Raw genomic sequence first — 26,812 nt, forward strand, 5'->3', positions numbered from 1 at the left:
TAGCAAATGTGAGTTTCGGAACACGGACAGACGTTGGCTGGAGGATGAATGTTATCCCGGTGGGAATTGAACATGTTCGTTGCCAATTATGTTGAGTGGAGATCAGTTACACTTGTTTAGAATGGACTCATCATTCGGAATTAGCAAAACAGCTCAGATTGATCGCCACAATACATGCAGTTAATTTTTTTCGTTCGGTCTGCTTATGTTGGGAAATATCAAAAGAACATATTGTTCACCTGTTAAGAAGATAGTTTTGTTTCCCAAATGGTTAAACCCCGCTGCACTCGTTTTTGTAATGAAACTTCTGTCATTCACATTTTTCAACGTCGTGTGACTCTGAAAAAATCAAATCATACTGTTTTTGTTTATTCACTAGTAACTGCTAGAAAAATATCAATAATGCAATAAAATGTTGAGATAAAAAATCAACAGAAATATAAAAATCACAAATGCACTACAATTTCTATGATACCAGAGGAGAAACTCATAGCAAGACACTGACAAATTAATGAAAAAAAATTAAAGCTCTTCAAAAAATGTTGGTGGTTATTATTCCTTGCGAGCTGATTTAATAATTTCGTATTTCTTGTAGAACAACACAACCACTGCCAGTCATCGTACCAATGTCAATGTTTTTTTTTTTTTTTGCTTATTTTCCGTCGGTCTATTTCCGCCACTGTTGTGGCCAATTACCGACGCCCAGGGAGGCGACTCCACACCCAGGTCCCTAACTCACGACCCGTTTTTTAACGGACCGGCGCCAACGGCTTTACTTCCTCATGCGATGGAAGGCGTGATCCCAGAGATTTTTCGCCTCAGAAAATCTCCCGGTGTCGGCTAGGATTGAATCTAGACCAGTTGGGTTGGTTGTGAGTGGATCACGCCACCTCACAACCATCGACACCTATGTCGGCGGTGGGATTCGAACCCAGACGTCGAGCGTGGTTGGCGGAGACGTTACCAACCACACTAGGGCCCCGCTCTGTTGACGATAATCAAATCAATGAGAAAGCAATTCCAGCGACCGTAGTTCCAATTCGAAAATGCGATTATCGTCCGCCTCGGATCGTTGTACATAAAAATTTTCTTCCCCCTGAAAGCTGACGGCTCCCGCTGCTAAGAAGTGAAAGTGCAAATGAAAGTTCACAGCGGGAACCGAGTGCGGGAAATGTCCCTCCGACCAGAGCAGAAGAGAATAAATTTTATCTATGGTACACGAAAAACTTGATTACTATTTAACAGTTTGGTTTAAACAAGTAACTTAATTTACTTAAACAATTTTATAGTTCGTTTAATGAATTTAAGAGTGTACTTATCCGCAGGAAATCCAGCAAACCATCAAGTTGCGTATCTGGCACCCTGCCGAATCACATCACCAATACCCTGTCGCTTTACCAATTGCGAAAGATGGGTGGAAGAAGAGGTCGTCTTGTTTGGAAGACCACTGTCAGAAACAGATGGCACTAGCCTCCCGGTGGCTTAATTCGGAAATATGCAATTAGTGGTGGATTATTTCCTTTTCCACTTCCGGCAATTTTCCTGTCGGCTATGTGGGACTCCTTCTGTGCACAGATACTGGCGGCTATTGATGCTTTCACGTACGGTCAAATTTTATTGGAATTTGATTTTTTGTTAATGAATTGGCATAAGTGACACGTACATTTTCTTATATACGAAATATTACCTCATTCGTCACTAGGTCTATTTAAAGCTTGAATACAATCCGATTTTGGATATACGTGTATTTCTGGATTATTGACAAGAAGTTGAACGGCACAAAAGGTACATGATAACAACCACTTGAACAATGTTCACAAATTTTGCCAATTATTTCAAAAGTGCTGTTGCTGCTTTTATGGAAGAAAGTTATTGCTTGAATCCTCTCCCGTGAAACGTTTCATACTTCAGCTCGGTTAGGGTTCCGAGGCTTTCTTATCGGTAATAATCTCCCAAAAGGAAAATATACAGTTCATATTTCAGAAAACCAGCAATAAACTGGAGATGGGTAAATTCGCTCGTTCGTTAAGCTCCATCGGATATTCATGAGAGGCCACAAACATGTGGTCACAAATAGGAGAATAGAAAAATTCGATTTTGCATTTTACAGGCATGGAAAAGTGCTGTGCAAAGTGTCGGTGCACGGTTCTATCACACTTCAGAGAATGCATGTGCAGACTAGAGTAAAAGAAGTGGCTCCTGTTCAGAAAGTTAGTCTCTGCTATTGGAGAAATGGATAAAAGTTTCAACCAGATGGCTTGGCATACAAATTTAAGATGCAATGGAATTTCTTGCATCTTTGTATCAGTTTCTAATGGCACATGTTGCTAATACCATAAAAAAGGAATAGACTTTGTCGCCTGACTTATTTTATTCAAATAAACCATACACACGAAAGCTATTTGGTATTGTGCAGATTTTACCGAATTTATTAATTTTAATGTCTTCTAATAATCTTTTGAACTAAAGTTTTTTTGGATAGACAATTAAATTCTTCTGAACAACGCAAAACGGACACTATTCAGGAAAAAAAGTTTTCCTGACAAAAACTTTTTCATGTCTAACAATATCGCGCGTCTTTCTGAGAGCACGATATCGAATTCTAAAGTTTCCATTTGCTAAAAAACAAATTTAGAGTTTTAAAAGAAAATTTTTTTTTTCAGAGTAGATTTTTGAATAAAGAACGTGTTTCTGGTTTCCGTTGTAACATGCAATTACCCATCGCATCAAAGTTCGAGTGTTTTCACAGAATTCCGCAGCCCATCAATTAAATTCTTAAAAATTCCTCGTCCACGAGCTCCTGCAAACAAAGGGACGTTATCGCTAACGACTTGCATTATGTCAGTTCAGCCACAATTGCCGCAGAGTTTTTCTCAGTAGAGTACATACTTGCAAGTACGATACACCGCGCTGAACCGTATATACGAGATGTACAGCTCTGTAAGAATGTAAGAAACCCACTCCTTTGACCAGTGCTGCAGTGTCACAATTAATTTTCGCTGTGCTCGCTATACTCTTACATTAAGGCACTTTCTCGCCTCCAAGATGCCAAAAGTGATTCATTAGACAGTCACCGTCAGCTCTTTCGACCGACAACCACTTTCAACGAAATTGCACCCGAGTCGAGCACCCGAAGCCAAAGTGCTCTGGAAGTAATTACATCATAATAAGATGCATTCTATCAGCCAGCAACTAGAGACTATGCGGCAATTAGTGCAAGCATTTGTGAATTTACCCCAAGCCACCCTGCTGTAGAGTGGTTCGAAGAAAAACATTGACAGAAGGTTTTGCCCCTCCTTTCGGTACGGGCTGTCTGTTAAGTGAAGCAAATCAGAAAGTCACTCTCTTATCCCATCAGAAGAGTACGCAATTCTTTTAGCCAGTCAGTCACATCTCTCGAAAAAGTTGATCACACGTAATGAGTGAAGGCGTTTCGGAATAAAAACAAACCGGTTAGGTTTCTGATGATGATTGCGTTTAATCCTTGTGTAGGATGGGAAAAACATAATGATATGCGCTGTTAGAGAATCTTTAATTGTTTGAGCTTTATCTCATGTTGTTTCAACTCCTTTTAACCTAAACGTTTCTGATGTGTAAATTCTCTTGACAATGACAAATTTCCAATTAATACACACACGTGTGTTCATTTAAAATATCTGCACCCTTCCTCAGAAATACACTCATCGTATCTTCAAGTGAAGTTACTTAATTTACAAAAATTATCATAAATTTCTTAACACAAAACAAACACGGTATACACATAGTTTCAGACCAATTGGAAAATTTTGATGTTGAACGTAACGAAACACAAACTCCCAACTCCCACCTTCATTACAATTTTACAATGAAACAACCTAATGCTTCATTAGTACCGCGCGTCCTTCCCACCTTCAATAACAATGTCAAATCAAACATAACTTACTAACGATTTATATTGTTTTTTTTTTTCTTCCACAAAAAAACCCCAACCACCAACCCACTCCTTCAACCATCCAACCAACCCACCACCTCCTCCCGCGAGTTCACGTTAATCAATCTTCCTAACTGTGCGTGTGCGTGACCTTCCTCCTCGTTGTGATTCGATGTGCTTCCGGCTTCCGATGTGTACCTTTCCGCGAATAAACTGTACAAAACTGTACCCCGCAACCCGCGGGCTATACGATACGTCGCGATCCACACTTCAGATCCAAGCTAGAAGCAGCCGAAAAACTGGCCGCCTCCTCCGCCGCAGCGTAAGTGTTTTAATGCAAACACCAGCAAACCGATTGCTCGACTCCGTTTAATTTCTTCTAGAGAAATGAGCCAAGGTTTTCCGATACTAGAAATCATACGTAAAGCTCGCTTTTCTTCTAGACCTAGCTCTGTTTGCAAAACCAGTTACTAGTTTTTTCTGTGTAAATTTTACCACGTTCTTGATAGTTCTCTAGCTAACCAGTTTTCCTGTTTCGTTCATAGTTGATCGTCTGAAGGAAGTGAAATCCCAGAGTAACATTTTGAATAATAACTTTATTGAAGATTCGTTATCCGTTTATAACTCAGCGCAGAATCCTAAATCTACTTTTTTTTGAAATGTTACTCTAGAAGTTGCTGACACTGTTTTCCATTGCTGACGTCTTTCGTTTGTTTCCGATTTGCTTGACGAATGCGTCAGCAAATCGGAAGTGGAAGAACTTTTTCTACCAGCTATAGACTACCTAGTATTGTGATGTTCTGACACGGCTTGATAATTTGAATGTGATCGAACGTATGTAACAGCTGCTACTATCTCATGCTTTGCTATCTCTAGGGTTGAATCTGTTCTGCTGCATCTGTAACCAAAAATCATAAACTTTAGCTAAAAAAAAGTTAGTGGTAGTAATTTTCCGCTTCTAAAAATACTATGCAAAACTCCTAGTGTGTATATACACAATTCTACAAACTTAACATTAAATATTCTAAAGTTGTGCGTTTCATATCACTTGTAGATTTGTGCTAAAATACTTGTGTGCTACTGTTTGACTTGCTAGCTACAGTGAAGTGTTATTTTAGGAAATGCAATTATTTTCAGCTCACAAATATTCCAACAAATGGATAATATCGGTGCAACCAAACATACCGCAAATAATCGAGACAGTTCTTATAACAACAACCGTTCCGGCATCAGAAAAAAACACCCTACGAGTTTTTTGAAAACATTTTAAATAAGTGATGTAAAACAATTCGAAAATTTAAGTAACTGAAACACACAATCGTAACCATATAATTGAATTATTTTTAGTTAGGAAATTTAAACATTTTTACATTCTAACATTTCAACATTTTGATATTTTGACACTTCGACATTTCGATATTTCGATATTTTGACACTTCGATATTCTGATATTTTGACACTTCGACATTTTGACATGTTGACATTTTGAAATTTTGAAATTATGGCATTTTGACATTTTGACATTTCGACATTTTGACATTTTGATATTTTGACATTTTGATATTTTGACATTTTGACATTTTGACATTTTGACATTTTGACATTTTGACATTTCGACATTTTGACATTTCGACATCTTGACATTTTGACATTTTGACATTTTGACATTTTGACATTTTGACATTTTGACATTTTGACATTTTGACATTTTGACATTTTGACATTTTGACATTTTGACATTTTGACATTTTGACATTTTGACATTTTGACATTTTGACATTTTGACATTTCGACATTTTGACATTTTGACATTTTGACATTTTGACATTTTGACATTTTGACATTTTGACATTTTGACATTTTGACATTTTGACATTTTGACATTTTGACATTTTGACATTTTGACATTTTGACATTTTGACATTTTGACATTTTGACATTTTGACATTTTGACATTTTGACATTTTGACATTTTGACATTTTGACATTTTGACATTTTGACATTTTGACATTTTGACATTTTGACATTTTGACATTTTGACATTTTGACATTTTGACATTTTGACATTTTGACATTTTGACATTTTGACATTTTGACATTTTGACATTTTGACATTTTGACATTTTGACATTTTGACATTTTGACATTTTGACATTTTGACATTTTGACATTTTGACATTTTGACATTTTGACATTTTGACATTTTGACATTTCGTCATTTCGTCATTTCGACATTTTGATAGTCTAACAGTTTTACTTTGAATTAGAATTTTACCAGTTTAAAATTATTAGAATTCGGATTTTCAACAGTTTTGTAAATGCATTTTGATAGTTTGACTGTTATCATTTCGACATTTTGTCAATATTATTTTGTGGCTCTAGGTTTTTAATCTATTTATATTTAGATTTAGATTTTCTGCTTGCTTTTTTTTATTGTTTTTTATCGCAAAATATATTTTGACTTTACTTCGACAGTAACTAATCCTAAATACTTTAAAAAAATCCATTCCTATGGTTACAAAGTTGAAACATGTACCACTATTTCCATTTTACTCAAAAAAGGGGTATTCTAATCCATTCTCAACAAAGCAGATAATAGCAGAATAACACAAGTCTTTACCCTTCTTTATCCTTCATAATTAGGCTGTACTTGTGACGTGTGCTTTTATGTTTTACGAATGTAATAAAACCATCATCTTTCATAGTCTCGCTCCGTCTGATTCCACCCAAACTGTATCTCAAGCTCTTCAGTTTACTGTCGCTTTCTAGAACCATTTTACCACAACCGGAAAGTTATGATTTAAAACACAAATTGAAATGAACTCTTTTTGAGTGCAGCATTTTATCATGAAACGGACCCACGCAACGCAATTATCCATTAGAGCACAGGATACGCTTGCTCTCGAGTACAGTGAAGGTACAGTGCAAACTGGAAAAGAGATGAAATGGCACCTGGTTGACCTGCAGGAATTGAAAAACTTTTAATTAAAAAGTTATACTTTCGCAGAACGTTTGCACCCGATTACGGAGGAAAAATGGTGTGGATAACAATGTAAGCCAAATAGAGTCACACCGCGGGAACGAACTGCAAGGCAACTATTGCCTGTCTCATAAAAAGTAATAATTTAATATTTGCGTTCGAGAAACTTTCCGAAACGATTAGAGAATTGGAATGAGGTTATCAAAATTACCGTTCGAAGCAGTTCCCAATGGTTGAAAAGTTATTCAGGGGTGAGCTGAAAATTGAGTTTGTGCGTATCATTTTTTCAAGTGCGGAATATTACAGAACCTTTCATTATAGGAAATTACCTTTTTCTTTGCTAAAAATAATACCTTAATAGACAAATGCTTTTGAAAGAGTATAAGAAGACAAACGATGATCTAAATGAATGTTAACAAATTTCAATGTTATTTTTAATAGTGAATATTATTCACATCCAACCTTATGAACAAATTACTAACAATAATAAAGTGAGTTCATTCGGATAAGTTTATTTACTTACAATGACTGCTTGAGAACCATCCGAATCTCATACTTGTAAAATATTTGAATCTGGTTAAAAGAAAACGAGCTTGTTAAGTTCCATTAATTCGCTCATGCTGTATTCATGCTTCCAACCGTCCCCGTCCTCCACGCCTGGAGTTACTAACATCACAATCAATCTACCTTCACGCTGTCGTTGCTCTCCAACATTGTATTATCATCGTATTCATTGTATTACATTGTATTCCGACCATCAATCCAAACCTGTCGGTTTCATTTTAATTAATTTATAATATTTAATTTTCATTTCTGTTTATTTCCAACCTCTTCTCTTTTTACTTTCATGGCCGTTATAAATCATCAATCAAACGAAAAATATCTCCCATCATCCCAACGTATCTTAATATTCGTGGCAATTGCTGGTATTCTGTCGCTGCCGCCGAATGCTGTACGCTGCTATGCAACTCTGCTACCGCTCACGAAACATGCTATCCGGCTCTATTTCCGGCGCCGGTCGATGTCGTTATTACGCTGACACCACATTGCTTTCACTGTTACCAATATACCTGCATTGAATTGAATGCTTGCCACCGCAAACCCGCCACACACGCGCATTCAATTTACACGTTCCGTTTGCTCATCAAAATATCATCGAAAACCGCACGACCTGTGTGCACTTGTTTGCATATACACACATAATACATATTATCGTAACCTGTTTGAAATACACGGAATGATAACGCCAACGGTGGCCATCGTTGGGGGAAAAACATTACCGCGGATGAACGGGATGCGGAAACCGTCAAACCGTCGAACCGAATCTAACCTCTACTGGCAAATGGTGTGTTGTCTGGCGGGTCCAATCGTTGTCACCGGTAACCGCGTCGAACTGTCGAAAATGAACCAAAATGTTGTAAATATTGCAACTAACTACCGGATTCGACGAGATAATGTACCAACATATGTTCGTTATTGTGCGATGCTAATTGCTTTCACTGTTTTTGTGTTAATTCAATTCTATTTGCTCGATTTCACAATATTTGCTGTAAATATAATTGTGTTTGCTTTGAACTTTTAACGTAACCACAACAAAATCGTTCGATAACCGAATGCAATCTATACAAATACACACCCACACACATATATTGATCGACAACCAAATAACTGAACCCACTGCTCGTAATATACCGAAGAAATGGACTAAGTCAAATTTCACTTATTAGGCGGGCGTCTTCGAGCTTCAAGCACAACGCCTCGTTCGTGGCCCGGCTGCCTACGATCCGGCGACACAAAAGCCAGTCTCTGCATTCACCTGGGAACGCGAAACCGTCCAGTGGAAGCACTGGTGGAGGCGGCAGTGGCCGGGCCGGCCGCTGCCCTCGGGTGACAGACATCAACGCTTCCTCGGAGAATTTGGGTGAGTGAAATGAACTGCCTCCTTGGTCATTGAAAATCGTGAACTTTTCTCCCCATTCTGGTGGTAGTTTGACATTAATCAATCATCTATCTATTTTGATCGCATAGTAATTTTCCTTTTTCTTTCATCTGAACCACTAACGGCATTGCTGCTGTCATTTCGTTATAAGTAGCTTCAGTATCACCGCGTATCGAATTGGTACCTGTTGTGAATTCGATAAGCAGCTTAATCTGTTTTTAGATTGCTTCATTTTTACACACCCCCAATTCTGATCTTGTGGTCATGGAAAATATTGATTTATGAAAACTGGTGTTGTTAACTGCAGAAAATAAATAGAAAGTTTCATGTTTTTTAACAGAATTTCAACTTTTATAGACCTGCAGAAACTTATCAGAAAGAAGTAAAGCGTTTTTCTATTATAAATATATTCTTAGACTATTTGGTATTCGAAAATCGAGAGCCCTTCAGAAATGCCCTGTTTTATGGTTTTTGCCATACTAACCACGAGCTCTTGTAATGTTTAACAAATTAGTTACTGTAAGTACTCTGTAAAATGATTAAAAAAAATTATTTCCTTCATGAGAACTCCAAAATTTAAACTAGTGACTATCATCCTCCAAATAACTTTTGTTAAATGTTCTTACATAACAAAGTGCAACGAATTTTTTTTCTGTTTCGGCTTCTTTGTATGATTTTTATATATATATTTTGATGCAAACACAAATTTCCCCGAATTTAGACCCATTTCACCTTAATAGGCGCCATTTTGAGTTTTTTTAAAATAAAGAATTTCAATGTTCTTTGGACGCCATTTTGTTTGAAAGCCAAATTCTAAGAGTTTGTCCACATAATAGCCTTTCCTTACCCATTTAATAAGAAAAAATCCTAAATCGGACAAAAATTGACTTCAAAATGGTGATGCTGCGAAAACAGTTTTAGCATGATTTTAACATATTTCACAAAGCAAAATAATATCAAGTATATAGAACATTGATGGATCCGCTAATATCTAAATGAGGTAGTTATAATTTTCTTATAATGAAAAAAAAATGTCTCAGAAAACGATTAGAAAGTTTGATTGAAAATGTCTGCAATATGCCAATTTCTCTACAATACTGAAATACTTTTATCTCGACATAATATTAACTTATTTAAAATCTATTTGTAGTAATATCAAGAGCGATACTTTAACATACAACAACAATTTGTCTTCACATGGTTCTCTCACTTTTGCGGAAAGGGAGCAGCTTTCTTGACCAGGACCTTTCAAAACATAAAAATCTCGCTTCAGCTATGAGACAAAATCATCACGTTTGTAAAGTTGATTCATTTAGAATATAATTATATTTTTTTTTTTTATTTTATTTCATAATATACCTTCGACATTTCATTTGCCATTAATCGCAACATTGTCCTATTAGTCATTTCTGCAGGGGGTCGATTCAGTAACGCTTGGAGGATTTTGTGAAAACAAATTGATGTTGTATCTTTTTGTATCGCTTACAAGCTTGATATTATTTTAAACAGATTTGTTTTTCGTAGAATCACCGCTTTAAGGTCAAAGCTTTTCCGATTTAAGATCCAGTTTTTAAAAAAGATGGGAAAGAAAATTCTATTCTAATCAAACTGGCATTAATGCACAGTGTTTTTATTTACTGATTTCGTGTTCTAAATTAATAGCGTCCTTACATTTGATTCTACTGATTTACTCTAATCGGAAAAGGTTCTGTGTATTTTATTGCACTTCTTCTCAAATGGACTATTTAGTGATTAATACACCTAGAAGTGATACAAAGAATTTATTTTTTAAGGAAAGTGTGATAGATAGCCAGCGTCTTTAAGAAAGTGATAGCAGATGCTTTTGCCTTGTCGAAGATGTCGAATTTCTATGTCTTGTATTTAGTAAGATATAAATAGTTTTATATGAAAGGTTAACCCAAATCATAATTTTTCAGCGTAACTTTTCTCCAAGATTTTCTACACATTTTAAAGTCTTCTTCAGTGCTCTAATCAAAATTTCAAGCAGTGAAGAAAACTATAAACAGTAGTCAAAATACGCGCACCTGCTAATTGAGTAAAATTGATTTTTTTTCTGAAAATAATAGTAGAAATGAAGGATAACTAAATTTGTCTCTTCTTAATAATTTGATGATTGATTTAAGAAAAAGTATATTCCGAAAGCTCCAACCAGAAAAGACTGAAAGATTATAGCTATTCAACAATTCCTATAAATTTTGGTGCCCCTATCCATCACCAAAACGCGTCAACTTACGTGAGAGTGTCGTATATAAATTGCTCGCCGGGTTCGTCGCTTCAACGTTATGTTAATGTTGGTGCCCCTAGCCATTTCAGTTACGCGACAAAAGCTCCCACCCACTCCAACGCGAACGTTAACTGTGCGCCTCCTTTCACTGTTGAATCGGTGGAGACGCTAAGTTAAGTATTCGACAGCCGCCTACGGAACGAGCTTAGGAGGAAATTTGAATCAAGAGCTCAATAATAATATTCTAGAGAAAAACTTTCTTCTACAAAGTTGTCACATATGATGAAGTGCACATTTTCTGTAATCACAAATTAGGGTGATCCAAATTTTCGATGAAATCCAGCATCTAATATTCTTATCTTTGCAAATAGAGTTAACCCTCTAGTGTCCAATGCCGCCTTTTGGCGGGCCTCAGTCAAACCTCTAAAAAGCTTCAATAATTACTTAAAAAGTGTTTATAATGATTCATAGTGATTTCACCGAAGCCCGTGTAGAAATTAACTTGGGCACCAGAGGGTTAAACGATGTTCTACAACGCTGTAGTCAATTTTGCGTTACTCTGTAGAAAAAAGTTTTTTCTATCTTTCAACATAACTGATATAGAAATACTAAATCACAAAACGAAAACTACGGGCACGGCTCTCAACCTCAAAATGGAAAAAATGAAAGATTATAGCTATTTACTCATTCCTATGAGTTTTGGTGCCTCGAGCCATTTTAGTTACGCGACAAAAGCTCCCACTCACTCCAACGCGAACATTGATCGTGCCGCTTCTTTAATTGTTGAATCGACGGAGACGCCATATATATCGTTCTAGAGAACGAGCTTAAGTGTAAAATTGGATCTAGAGCTTGATAGTAATATTATAGAGAAAAACTTTCTTCTACAAATTTGTTACATATGAGGAAGCACACATTTTCCTGAAATCACAAATTGAGGTTACCCGAATTTTCGATGCTTCATCTATCTTTCTCATCTTTGTAGATAAAGTTAAGCGATGTTCTACAATGTTGTAGCCAGATCAATTTTGTAACTTTGTAGAATAAAGATTTTGCTATCTTTCAAAATAACTGACATAGAGCTATTTTACTAAATCACAACAAGAAAACTACATTCGCGGGCTTAAGCTGGACTAAGCTCAAACTGGAAAAAATGAAAGATTAGAACTACCTATTTACCCACTCCTGTGAGTATTGGTGCCTCGAGCCATTTTTGTTACGTGACTAATTTAAAAAAAAGGTCCCACCCACTCCATCGCGAACGTTAATCGTGCGCCTATTTTCAGTGTTGAATCGATGGAGACGCCAAGTATTTTACATCGTTCTAGGGAACGAGCTTAGGGGGAAATCTGGATCTTGAACTCGATAGGGTAATCGCTCCATTATTCATCTCAACAGCTTGTTGCACCTATATTCATCCTATTTCTCTCATTTGTCCAATTTACCGTCAAATTTCTACAAATTTTTGAAAGTAAATTTATTTGCTTCTCGATTTTCTCAAGTGGTTGAGAGTTTTACGTTGAAAATATGGTAAAATTTGACGATAAATTGATAAAAAAGACGCGATGAGATGAATATAGGAGCGGTTACCCTAGTAATATTCTAAAGAAAAACTTTCTTCTACAAAGTTTTTACAAAGGGTAATCGCTTCATTATTCATCTCAACAGCTAGGTGCACCTAAATTCATCTCATTTCTCTCATTTGTCCAATTTACCGTCAAATTTCTACAAATTTTGAAAGTAAATCTATTTGCTCCTCGATTTTCTCAAGTGGTTGGAAGTTTACGTTAAAAATATGGTAAAATTTGACGATAAATTGATCAAAAAGGCGTGATGAGATGAATATAGGTACTGGATGAATATAGGAGCGGTTACTCTATGATGAGGCGGTTATTTTCCCGTATCACAAATTAGAGTGACGGTAATTTTCCATCATATCAGATATCCAACTTTTGTATCCTTGTAGATAAAATTGAAGAATGTTCGATTATGTTGCTGTTCCGTTTATTTAAGGCAACATTGTAAAGAACGTTTTTTTCTATCTTTCAAAACAACCGACTTATAGATAATTAGTAAAAAAAAAGGTCACAATGAAACAATTTTTGCCGTTATAAATTAATAATGTTATGACGCGAGTTTTAAATTGCTAGGCCACCAAAACTCACAGGAATGGGTAAGGGGCCATCCACAATCCATGTGGACATCCTTGAGGGGTGGGTTAGAATTTTTTTGTGCAGTTCATTTATTTCCAGTTCGAGCTTTTGGGCCGCACCCGAAGTTTTTTGTTGTGATCAAGTAAAATAGCCCTATATCGGTTTATTTGAAGGATAGGAAAAACTTTCTTTCACAAAGTTAGGGAAAATTGACGGGGTTACAACATTGTAGAACATCGTTTAACTCTATCTACAAAGATTAGAAAGTTAGAAGCTGGCTTTTATCGAAAATTTGGATCACCCTAATTTGTGATTACAGGAAAATGGAAACTATCATATGAACAATATTATAGAAGAATATCGAGCTCTAGATCAAAATTTCCTTCTAAGCTCGTTCCCTAGAAGGTTTTCGAATAATTACTTAGCGTCTCCACAGATTCTATACTGAAAGGAGGCGCCCGGTCAACGCGTTGGAGTGAGTGGGAGCTTTTGTCACTTAATTGAAATGGGTGGGGGCACCGAAATTCACAGGAATGATTAAATAGCTATATTCTTTCATTTTTTTTTTTTCTAGTTTGAGCTCTAGGGCAAAACCTGTGTTATAATGACAACAGCCGCACATATGAATTCCAGAAAATTCATGAGCTCTTCCAAGGAAATTTGAAACAAACAATGGAGAAGAGAAGGAAGGGTAAAATAATAATCCTGTTGTTGTCTCACATAAGATGACGTCATGTGTTAAACTTTGATCAAAAATTTACATTTTTCATGATGACCTTCTCCAAAGATGACTAGAACAAGATACCTGACTTCCAGTTTTTTCATTCGTTTTGCCCACGACACCTTTACAACTGTTAGTGCTGCCAACTGATTACTTGAATGCGCATAAAACTAGTTATTAGCAAAATCGATTTATCGTGCATAATCCGCCAGATGAAAATGAAAACAAGATGGAAGCACCGTATACAGATATTGAAAATTAGATTGCCCACCGTACAAAAATATTGAAAATTAGATGGTAGGACCATACAAGGATTTTCAAAAAAAAAAAAGCTTCACCTTTCGCCACCTTTCCGTCATCATCAAACTATAGATACACAAATTAGTTCAATTTTAGTTCACGAGCAGCGACAATCGTGTCCACTGCATACTGCAAGAGTCAGGTATCTTGTCCTAGTCATCTTTGCCTTTTCCAATGATTTTTTTACATTTTTCAATCCTTCTACAAAATTATGCGATTTTTGTATGCTCATATTTCCGCTAAAGGTTGTAGAACCCCAGCTCCAAAAATAATAAAGTTATTAAAAAAAGTACGAATTTTCATACAAAATAATCTTCTACATTGGAACAATCGATAGGACTCTATTTGACAAATGATTTTATATTATTTTGGAAGTAGAATAGATGTTAGAGATGTAGAATATCATTTAGTTATCTGCGTATTTTGAGTACTGATGAGTTATTTTAAGTTCAATTAATCCTTGAAAACCCGATTATGGTTAAATAACGATTTTATTTTGAACTACTGTAAAATGTTGTGAAAATCATATATTTCTGTACGGCTAAAAACTTTGTAAAAAATAAAAAATATGTGGAAAACCTTGAAGAAAAGTTACGTTGAAAATTATGATTTGAGTGACCTTTCCATTAAAAACTGTTTATATATGTTAAATACAGAACATATAAACTTGACATCTTCGACAAACTTTGCTAACAAAAGTAACATCTCGAAGACACTGACTGTCTAGCTCACTAAAAAATACTTTTTTCATATTCATATACTTCTAGTGATTAGTCCACTAAATAGTCCATCTGAGAAGTAGCATAATCAAAAAAATAAATATTTTACAAATAAAGTAAATCAAAGTACATATGAAATCAAATGTGAGGACGCTGTAATTTAAATCATGAAATCAAGAAAATAAAACACTGTGAATTGTTGCCTTTTAAGGTGGGATGGGTTCAAACCTAGCGAAATTGTTTTTGCGTGAAAATTCATAAAAAAATCGTACAAAAAAGCCATAATAAAAAATTGTTGGACTGTGTAGTTTATCATTCCCAATGTCAAGCTGTATTTCTTTCAACTTTTAATACTTTCCTCCTAGCGAGTTACAGTAGTTCACACCCATGATTATTTTGGTTTAAAATATATATTTTCAATTATTTTAAGAGCCTAAACATTTTAGAATTCTGATATATTTTCAGTTTTTTTGTTATAGCTTATTTTTTACATGTTGAAACTTTTTCAGTGTCAGCTTCTTAAACTTCTGATTTGTTATAAATTTTCACTTTCTAACACTATATTAATCTCCTTCATCTTTATCTTTTCTAACTCTTAAAAACTATTCTTGCCCTCTCTCTTATTGCTTTCTGTCTGTTGGGGCTTTGGGATATATCAATTGCATAGTGCCAATTTATGTTTGATACTCTTTTAATAGCAGTTCAAGCATATTTTTTGTTCTTACAAAAATTCTGAAAATAACTTAACCATTTAAAGTAATGAGCTATTAAGTTACAAGGTTCATGTTCACGTAGAAAGCCTCTCGTTATTTCAAAATACAAAATTTTCATAAAATTTTAAAATATACTGCAGCTAACAGCACCAAAATCATTTCGTCGACAACAACTAAAGCAAATTTAGTGCAGTGCAGTGCTGCTAAACGCAATGCATACATATTTCCTTTTCTACGTGCTTTCTTTCGCGCACTTTGCCGTTAATATGCTGATTAGCGTTCAAAAACTGCGAATAGCTAATATTCTACAAAGCAGTGTCACTGTGTGTTCGAATTGTACTTCTTTCTAAGCTTCTAACCGGAAAATGATTCACTAGTAATGACTGCTTCAATAACAAAAAGTGACTCACACTAGATTTCTAGTAGCATTGAACCCCATACTCTCTTTCATTGAACGATTGTATTTTACCAATCTCTCATCATTGTCACAGATTTACCAATTGTAGGCATGTAATTTTATTTTCCGCAATTAAAACTAAATAAACCCCACAGGACACAACACAACATTGAACCGTTGAATACTGTCCCCGTAAATGTACCATAATAATAGCTAACAAATTCAGTAACGAATACCGAATACCACAACCGTTTAGCGACATACATAGCAACAAAAAATTTAACAATTATAACTTCCACATTTACTTCTATCGTTTTTTTCTTTCTCTTTCAATTTTTTTTTCGGAACACAACCCACAAAAAATGTGTAAAAACAAACCTCTCAAAAAACCATTTATTGATCGGTTCGAACTGTACTTATTAACACTGCAATCGTCATTCACACGACCCCAAATCAAACAAAAATCACCTACAATAAATAACATTTGAAAAACAAAAACTCTCACAAAAGAAGTGACCAACAACGGTAGGCCCATGAACCCCAGTCTCAGTGAAGACTCGGTCGCGGAGACAGCACTTTCCAAGAAAAATTCCGATGGTGAGTTTTCAACGTTAGACAGTTTCAGAAACACCTTTAGACAATTCCAACCAGAAACATGTTAACATTTTTATTCTTAAAACGAAACTTCCGATACTTACCTTGCTTACTTACTGTTCTTCAACAAAAAAAATAGATGTAATAAGTACTAATATGCTGCTGCTCCAACTGTCTGCGCTGTCCTTAGCGTCAATATATGTGTCAGTAGAAGAATTTTTCAGTTGTGTTTAATGTTTCCCCGTCGTATCGGTGTCTAATGTTTCCGGAGTCTAGACTCTAGGGAATTAGTTTTCTCTATGTTTGCTGTATGTCAGTATGTGTCTTTATGTCCTATTTTTTTATTTTATACTTTTCTAGACAACGTTTTATTTGTAGTTTACCCATGGCTGCAGGAAAAGTGTTACCCAAAAAAAGTTTTTAAGTTTCACCCATCATTGGTCGGATTATCATCACCGCACTAATTGGTTTTGTTTCGTGTAATTTTTAGTTTTTAAATAAAATAGTTGCTGAAGCAGGGAAACGCATTGCTTGCAAAATAGGTAGTATTATGTGCACTATTGAAAAACAGTAAATCAATCTCGGATGGTTCAACAAAGCGACGACACGTTTTGAGTTTTGATTCTTCCGTGAATGCATGGACTGTTGTAATGAGTAATTTATGTTGTGCTCGACGAATATGAATCAAATGTCACATGATACGAATGGATAATGTTAACATAGTACTAGGAGAGCAATAAGACATAAAGCGATGTCGAAGACAAGCATGCATAAAGTGTAGGATTTTTAAAATATCATCAAAACTTTAGCAGGGAAAATCTATTTCGATCATCTGTAACTGCGTTTCCTGCAGAGCTTCATCGAATGTAATATTTGTATAATTTGTTAATAACTGTTCAGTTGCGTTCAGTATGTTTGAATTGTGAAGAAAAAAACGTCATTCGGTCAAAAACGCATTAAGCTAAAACAATGTGAGGTTTTTTAATGTCAAACCCATAGATCTTGATGTGCTACAGACATTATCGCTTTACCTATAGTTCCACAATGACTTCAAAATATACATTTTTATAGCAAGAGCTCGTATTCTTCAATATTCTTCACAAGGAGATATCTCGATAATCTAAAAGCTCAACCAAAGAATGGTAGAATGTCTCCTGACTACAATGTGTAGATTACAAGGACTGGGATTTATAAAATCCCAAGGATGTAACCGGATGCTCATGCTTATGTTTGGAGCACATCTATGCTGCATGCGACTACTCAAATGTCAAGATTTAGTCGAGACATCGTAACATAACTCGTTGTGTCTGTAGACCATCAAGATTAGAACTTAGGGATAAACTTGTAGTTCCCATTAAAAGTTTTGAGTATGTCACATAAAGTGAATAAATCTCTCAGAGATTCATAAACTCTGAACTTTGACACTCAAAGCCGTCCCGAAATATTAGTTTTTTAGATATTGTTCGATTTTCAGTTGAAATTTTGGATTTCTTATGAATATTATATGTTGTTTTTCTTGATTTCATGATTTCTAATGAAAAGCTTATTTTGACATATTTCATAACTCTGAAAATCGTCCGGCTTGAAACAATTATATGAGTTTTTTCGTGAATTTACGAATACTTTTAAGTATTTTATCATTGACTTTTATTATTATTCAGTTTGTACATGCAAACATGAATGTAATAATCAAGAAAAGATTCAGCGTTATTATCATTTCTGTTTCTAACGAAAGTCGAATAAAATCGAAACAAATTAAGAAGCGAAGCAGATTATATTGGTTTTAGAGTAAATCAGTGTGTTTGTATAATTAGTGTTGAAATGTTCACCATATAACGGGCTGTTAAATCAAAAATAACACAAAAATATCTCAACAACAATAAAATAATTCTGCCTGACAAACTGGTCTATTCGTTAACTTTATGTTTTCACCAGAAGTAAGCCAACATTTTGAATTTGAATTTGCTTCACACAATACGTATCCTATCACTTGGAAAATGCACATGCTTTGCAGAGCAGCCGCTTCAAAATTTTTATTTGTTATATCTCTTAAATTTGAAAGTATTAATTTTTTTAATCTTCGCCAAATGAATGTGCAATTTATAAATATCGCCTAACTTTAACTCTCAATATCTCAATTTTCTCTGCTCCACATTCAATCTCTCTGGCACGTGTTGTTTTGCGCGCTGCATCTCATTGTTATTATACAATGCTACTACTACTACTATCTACTGTTACTGCCCTGCTGTTGCTACTACTAAAACTACTGCAACAACTGCTACAACAACTACAACGACTACCACCGCTATTGCTACTCTTACCGCTAACTCTTAAAAAAACACCACAACTACTATTATCAGCGGGCCTCGAGATGGCGTCTATGTCGTCGATACCGGGCACGACGACCGCAGGTAACGATCTTGTCCCAGGACGTGGCTTTCGGTCCACCGCCAGTCTATGCCAGTCGGCATCCCGAAGGAGCAGTTTCGTCGCCAATATATTCGCGTCCAGTTCGCAGCAGAGGCGGGACAGCACAAACGAGAGCAGCGCCTTGGTTGGTCATCTCGGTTCTGGGTCCGCAGCTGCCGCTAACAGTAACGTGTTTCATTCAGACTTTAGTACTAGTAACAATAGCGATAATTCCAACGTTCCGACTATGCTAAGATTCGGCGGAGCCTCCGCCCTGCCAATATTGCTCTGCGGGCAGTTGCGCAACGAGATACTCACTAACCAGCCAAACAAACAATTTTCATTTTTCACACAACCAAGTACTGACTCTCTGAATTACCATCTAATTAGCACACGCAGTGCGTAATTACCAATTTTTTACCTTCTCTACCTATCTCTATTTAACGGAAATGACACGTTCCAAGTGAACTACTAGCTTACACCCAGCAAACAAAACCGTGTGTCCCCACCAACGAGTGCTGCAACTGCATCCTTGCAAAATCCATCAACAGATCATCCCCATTAACACATACACCCACACATTAGTTGACACACATTTACACCAGAGACAACGCTCTAGAGATAGCCTTCCTTGTAGTTTGTGATGTTCGTTATACAACCGTTGGTAACTACATGCGAGAACATAAATTTGCTGACTAATCGCACACCTTCACCATACGATAATCACTAGTAACACCGCATCAATCCATCAAACCAACCGCCTGTTATATGCTGCAAAAACCACCTCCACTCACTGATGGACCGATGCTCCGGATACAACCGTGCATTAAACTGTCATCATTACGGTATGGTAACTGCTCATGCACAAAATAACTATGTAACACAAGTACACCCACCATTTAACCGTACCGGAAACGTTTGCATCTCGTCTGCCGTGTCTATCAAAATAGAAATCATATATTTATCTTCCCCATTCACGCCTTATCCTTTATCTCACATTTCGCACAAACACGAGTTTCACCTATTTTGCATATGCTGCTATTGTTGTGCGCCCTTTCTTCATCACACTGCCACCGAAACAAACCGGCACACTCAGTTGTCAACACAAGTTTCGCAGAAAACGACACCGATTAATGGAACAAAAAATCCTATCAACACACGAAAAAAACACCGACAGCATATTTTTAAAACTAAACGTGCAATTTACGAAATTATTTCACATTCACGCTCAACGTGTTACTTTCTATGGTGTGTGTTTATGTGTGTGTATGGAAAACAACAGACGCCCACGGTTCAGGTTCTTAGTTTATCAGGACACAATTCCAAGTAAGCATTAAAATTCATCTTTACACTCGAACATTTTCCGCTTGGAAGTTTCTCCTCACTAATTTGCTACAAAGAACGAAATCTTTTGTGTCGTCTCTTGCTACTCGTGCTGGATTTGCTCGTGTCGCACACACCTGTAACTGGAATGAGTGGCCGGTAAACTTTACACTTTGTAAAATGTGTCGCTTTCCAACGACTTGCCACGGTGACACCGACGCGACGTTCAACAGTGAATACACCATGGCGGTGTAAAAGTTTTCACCGGAATGGATCAAGAGAATAAATTAGATCTTATCCAAAATTGATTTACTAAGAAGCGGTGTGGATGCGGAGATTTTCGCTTCGCTGCTGTGCAAACTTTTCACAATCTTGTGAATATTTTAATCTAGCATTATTCGTACCGGTTCTACACACTTGTACCGGTTTCAAATAATTTCATTTGCCTGCTCAGCATCCCGAGAATTACAACAAATTGTTTTAAACGACTCAATGAATTAGCATTAGCTAAAATTAAAATATTATCATTCATGGATACAAGAGTATGAGAATCTTCCAAACTTGATTTCGAAAGTGGGGTAGGCTCCATCATACCAACAACAAAATTAAACAGAGTTGCCCTGCACTTCGAACGAAAAAAAAAAAACATTTTCTAAGAATAATTTTGCTACTCAAATGAAGTCGGCAAATGATTCGTTACTATGTGATGTGAATTCTAGCTACAAAACATGAAAAAATGCGCCAACTTTTCAACAGAGACGCTAAAGATGCCAAAAATACAAATAACCATGCGTCCCCTGTACTACAGACAACTTCAAATTCACAACAAGACAAAATGTTTCCATTTTCAAATATTATTTGGTATACACCCAAATACCAAACGACGATTAAGTAACGTCAATGATAATATCAATGACGCAGTCAATAAAAGACATAAAAAATGATAAAGTGACCAGCGCTGATTGGGATGAATAGTCATGAGTCGGTAAGAATCATGTGATCAATAAAATCCGCCTTATGAGCTAACAAACGCCATGAGTCGACGTAAGACATATGACGACCAGAATCATGTCACAGGAATCATTAGTCGACATAATTACAAATCAACCCAAACCTCAATGAAGGTTATTTATTGCACTTTGAAGGAAAAATAACGGAAGAACTATTCCATACTGTTTCTGATGAAATCTCGTACACCACTCCTTTCGTGCACTTGTTGTTTAACCAGAGCAGCCGTTTTGCTCCACCATCTCTGAATTTCTGTCACACCCCGAAGTCACCTTTTCACTCTTCTTCATCTTCGTCTGCCCAATTTTTCTCAATAGAATGGAATTAGAGACAGTTGGGTGGATTGATGTCTTTTTCGAAGAAATGCATACATAAGTTAGCATACATACGCATACATAAGTTTTATTGGAACTTTTTGATAAACCTTGAACTTGACCCGTGGCTTTAAAGAACTTTAGTCCGGGAAGCTGCCCTTAACCCATCCTTACGATTTTTTAATCAAGTATAACTTCTTTGGAACACAATAAATCATGAAGAACTTTTCAATACTGGAAGCGGAAATATTTTAAAACAAACTGCTGTCAAAACATTGCAGATCCGATCACTAGAGATGCTGTAGTCAAATAAACAATGCTTCCAGATATAAAATACTCCAGCGCTAGTCGACGAACATATTGAGCCGACATGGAACATGGTTCGACAAACGGCAAAATCTTGAATCGATAAAAAAGCAAAGCATAACCTTGGTGCTACATTCCGATACGGATCTTGACCTTCTGTTTATTTAAACACAGACTTCACAGCCGACTGTTTAGTGTACAGGACAATTGCGAGGCTAGCTCTACAATCCGACTGACACTAGCAGTCTTTGCCGAGTCAGGACTCGAACCTACGACGACTGGCTTGTTAGGCCAGCATCGTACCTCAAGACAATCTGGGAGATCTATGAAAGTTACTAATAAGCATTCTGAGCTGACAAAAACCATTTACTCATAGCGAATTTCTTTATTCCACCAGCTCACCTCGTTTTGACCTGGAAGCAAGCTAACTGCTGTCAAAACCCTTCTTTATTCACTCGATATTGACCCAGTATTGACCTGGCGTGCTACCCGGAACGCACCGTAAAATTTGTCAACTTCAACACACCACCGAACGTGCTTAGTTCGTAAGCAATCATCTGGCATCTCTTTCTCACTTGCGTCGTAAATCGCGATGTTGTTTCTTTATTCCTCGGCAGATTCGCCCTGACGCAGTGGAGTAAATAATAAAAAAAATCCGCTATCACACAAGCCACAAGTAATGATTTTTTTTCTAGTTTAGAGATGCAAAGCCAACAGCACAATCTACTTCTCTACCTAGATGCTCTCCTCATTTGATACATGCTTAAGAGACACACAGTAAAAGCACTGTAGTGAGCTCTATTGTGTAGTTAATGTGCGTAATGTCCTGTCGTATAAAAAAGCTCACACCAGTTTATCTCTCTGGAGTGTTTTTTCAGATTCCACCACGGTGTTTTTTTTTGCAAGCTTCTCAGATACACACGATTCACGGCTCACTTCAAACAGGTGCGGCGCTTTGCCCAATCGTGTGAGAGCAGTTGTTTTCGCAGTGGAAGAAATTCTTCTTCACGCTAGTGATTCTCTGAGAAGAAACGACAAATACAAAAATTGACAGAAATAAACTAAAGTGTCTCTTTATGCGGATGGTACGTAGTACGTAAGAAAGCGTGCATTCAGAAACCCTCAAACTTTGTTTGCTAAAGGTTTTAATCTTTTCTGCTAAATACTTTCAGAGAAGAATCATTCCAATTGAGGATCGAAATGACAGTAAAAAAGTCTGGTCAAATCAGTGAAAATTTAGTGTTTCAATATTGAGTAATTGTATATGATTGGATTAAAAATGAAAAAAAACATGAAAGTATGCCGCGTTAAAAACGACTTTTCTATTAAATCTACGTAAATTTCCAAATCCGCGTGAATACAGCCACATGGAAAAACCGCCTATAAAGCGATTTTAGTGTAATTAATTTAACGCAAGATTTTTGGCGACATAATCCAAGAATTACGAGTAAACAAACCTCCTAAGTAAGGAGACAACTTAAGTCAGTCTTCATTAGTGTCGTAAGCTTACGGCAGTTATAAGGTAACAAATGTCACTAATTGACATAAGTTGTGAGTCGAGGTAAATCATGACACGACGAATGGCGACAAAATCATAAGTCACTGAAAGTCTAACCCAAGACTATGCTGTCACTGGCAAATCTCATATATTTGCTACGTACCCAACATCTCAACGGTTCGCGGTTCCCCTGACATATATGAAAAAAGTCCAGCAATTCCATTTAACTTTTATTTAACTTGAAATGGTTGCAGGAAAAACTCTTTACTCTCACATTAGAATTAGATAACCTGATGTCATCTCCTTGGTTTAACCAAACAACAGCCATGTGCCGATGTCATGAATCAACAATTTATGAAAGAACATGGAAAATGTCGACAGAAATCATGAGTCGAAAAAGTTATTAGTTGATGTAAATCGTCAGAATTTATAAGTTAACAAACGCCCAAATTACAACTATAATAAAGTCATTACAAGTAAAAAAGAGGTAAATTGAAAAAGTCGACCAAACTCTTTAACTGCTAACAAACCTGTGTCAACTAGAGTTACGAGTCGATTAAAGATAAGAGCAAAAAAAAAGTTATTTGTCAGCATAAGTTACAAATTGATGATAATCAGAAACCGATAACAGTTACTAATTGACATAAATCACATAGAAAGTCGACATAACCGAGGGTTAAATCAATTACCAAGATCAACGACGACGTCAATTATGAGACGACAAAATTTATCAGTCGTCGAAAGCAATGAGACGAAATGACAACCATGAACATAAACCCTAGGTCATGAGTCTGCAAAGGCCATGAAGTTAAAAGACGAGTCATGAGTCGTGAAGCTCATAAGTGGATTTAAATCTAACGTTGGCAAATGTTATAGCTTGACAAACACCGTGAGTCGAGAGAATTCAATGAGAAATCAAAACTCGTTAACAACCAACGCCGAAAGCGGATAGTAAATAAAGGAATCGCTCAATCTACTGTCTCGATAGAACGGTTTTGAAAAATAATTTAATTTTTTTCAACAAGACGAGACTTTTCGTGATTCGTCATTAATCAGAAATGTCGATTTGGCAGGTATAATTAGCCAACATATCCCTAAAAATCATATGAAAAGTTTTCAAATTAAAACTTCAAAAATGATTTGCAAAAACATATGTTTCCATTCTAATTCCACGCCCAACGTACTCGATATAACTGGCAGAAGCATGATTTCAGAAGCTATTTTCTAATTGACTAATAAAATCAGTAATACAATAGAAAAACTTTATTCAAATACACAGATGAACCACTCTCGTCGCATCATATTAGTAAATATACATATTTCATCCATGTTTGATGCATATATCATTCATAAGCCAGGTAAAATTGTTTTAATTTCAATTATCAACCCCCGTCGATATTCCAGCACTAGCGCTATTGTTCGATCAACAAGTGCTCGTAGACTACGTTAAACGGGATATCGATTTTAAATTAATTATAAACACTCAATTACCAATTAGTCATCGTTTGAACACCTGCTTGTTGCAGGAATTTATTTATAGAGAGAACGACATGCATTTGAATCGCGCGCTATAGTAATTTTACGTGGCTTCATCTATGGATAATAGATATTCACAAAACAGTTCGCACTAATCTCAGTGCCACAAAAATAAATACAAACAACATTGATATTGATATGGTTATCATATTTATTTACACTAGAGCGATGAATGAGTTGCGAATCTATTTTAAGCGATAAACAAAAGTTTTCAAGTATTGAATAGTGTTTACCGAATGGATGAACACCATATTATGATCAGCATGTTAATATATTTGATAAATCTTCAACGAGGTGGAGAATAGAGCAATTATGAGCAGGTGATCTGACTGTTTTATTTGAATAATACCCAAAACGTGATGTATTAATTCCTTGATATCCAGCACATTATCCAAGTTGACCAGTGGGTGGGAAATGAATGATGTAGTACAGCAAAACAAATTTACACTTACCTAATTTATTTCAATTTTCACAAGAAATGCCAAGGATTCATGCCACCCGCATGAATTAAATACACGCATGCGACACCTGCATACAATTCTGTACCTACGTTGGGCGGTACAACATGTATTTAACGACTCTACCAAGCCTTCCGCGTAAAACATATTAACACGTGTACTTTATGCGGTACTCCCGGATTAACGGAGGAGTCCTGTTGTGCAATACAGCAGTAAAACTCGCAGTTGATTAGCTAAACAGGTTTGGGTAGAATTTTTTATCATGTAAAATCTGACTACTTGACAAACTATATTCAACAAGTGGAAAAAAACTCTAGAATTAATTTAAACGAGGAACCCCAATCCCGTAACGCAACATACAGGATACGTACTTTTTTCGTGATGCTAATCTCCCATCACGTGTACCAGAAAAACACTCGAACGAGTTCTTATTAAGTGCCAATTAGCCGGGATGATTGCTTTGTTTATACCACCTCGCAAAGATCGTGTGTGCTGCTGAGCAAAAGTAGTGAAATTGTGAAATTTATTCAGCGTACGTGCCCTATGGAACGTGGGAAGTCGTTTTGGGACCATGAAGCAACAGTATAATGAATAAAGTATACGTTTTCAATTTATTTTTTCTTGTTGCACGATAGTTCAGCAGAGCACTGACACAAATGATTATAATTAAGAGCTTCAACATATATTTTAGAAGACTATTTATAATGAAACCCCCGTGATCTTTCATCGGTACTGCCTCATTAATTGAGAATCACGAAGTCTTAGATGAAGAACCAACACTTACAGAATCACTCGATTAAAGCTTCACGAAAAACTTTATCTTCTCTTGATTTTACTTCCTGTGCTGTCGCGACCAGTCAGTGCAAAAGGGAGCAAAAAACATTATTGATAATTTGCTTTCAGGGATTTTTAATCAAAAACTATAAGCAAAATTGTTGCAAGAGTTGCTCATACTTACGTGCAACTCTATCCTATAGGATACTGTATATAATAACTAACATTAAATTTAAACGATTCTTCCTTTTCAAGTTGGTTTCTAGGTTGGAGTTTTGTTGGTTAGATATGAGAAAACTCGCCCGATTTCACGTACGAGGATTTATTTATCTATGTTTAACCAGTCTACAAAATAGATAGCATTTATTTTTTCCTACGTGATATCCGCATCTAAAATCTATTCCTCCCGACCTCCGTCAATCTTTCTGAGAGTCAGACTGTAGATTTATATTTTCTAGCAGTTGTTTATTCCACGTACTCGAAACTGTTACTGTTTGAACGCTGCACCAGCATC

The 26,812-nt window shown here is 36.1% G+C and overlaps 1 protein-coding gene across 28 annotated transcripts in view; it reads left to right on the plus strand.

Moving 5' to 3' along the window:
- The window catches only part of LOC129725096 (potassium voltage-gated channel subfamily KQT member 1-like), a 612,086-nt gene that overhangs the window by 501,735 nt on the left and 83,539 nt on the right, over nucleotides 1-26,812 (plus strand). For 9 of the 28 annotated variants that reach the window (XR_008728015.1, XM_055680548.1, XM_055680544.1 and 6 more), the window contains 4 exons: nucleotides 4,185-4,232; nucleotides 8,619-8,812; nucleotides 16,589-16,675; nucleotides 19,033-19,266. Coding sequence is in view for 27 of the 28 variants with exons in the window: in XM_055680548.1 (XP_055536523.1) it covers nucleotides 4,185-4,232; nucleotides 8,619-8,812; nucleotides 16,589-16,675; nucleotides 19,033-19,266 (563 nt within the window). In the remaining variant the exon portion in view is untranslated. Of the gene's footprint in view, nucleotides 1-4,184; nucleotides 4,233-8,588; nucleotides 8,813-16,588; nucleotides 16,676-19,032; nucleotides 19,480-26,812 lie in introns of all 28 variants that reach the window. The other 19 variants (XM_055680533.1, XM_055680531.1, XM_055680530.1 and 16 more) reach the window with 10 other exon arrangements.

This window comes from Wyeomyia smithii, chromosome 2 (assembly GCF_029784165.1).
Source record: "Wyeomyia smithii strain HCP4-BCI-WySm-NY-G18 chromosome 2, ASM2978416v1, whole genome shotgun sequence".
NCBI classification, from domain to species: Eukaryota; Metazoa; Arthropoda; class Insecta; order Diptera; family Culicidae; genus Wyeomyia; species Wyeomyia smithii.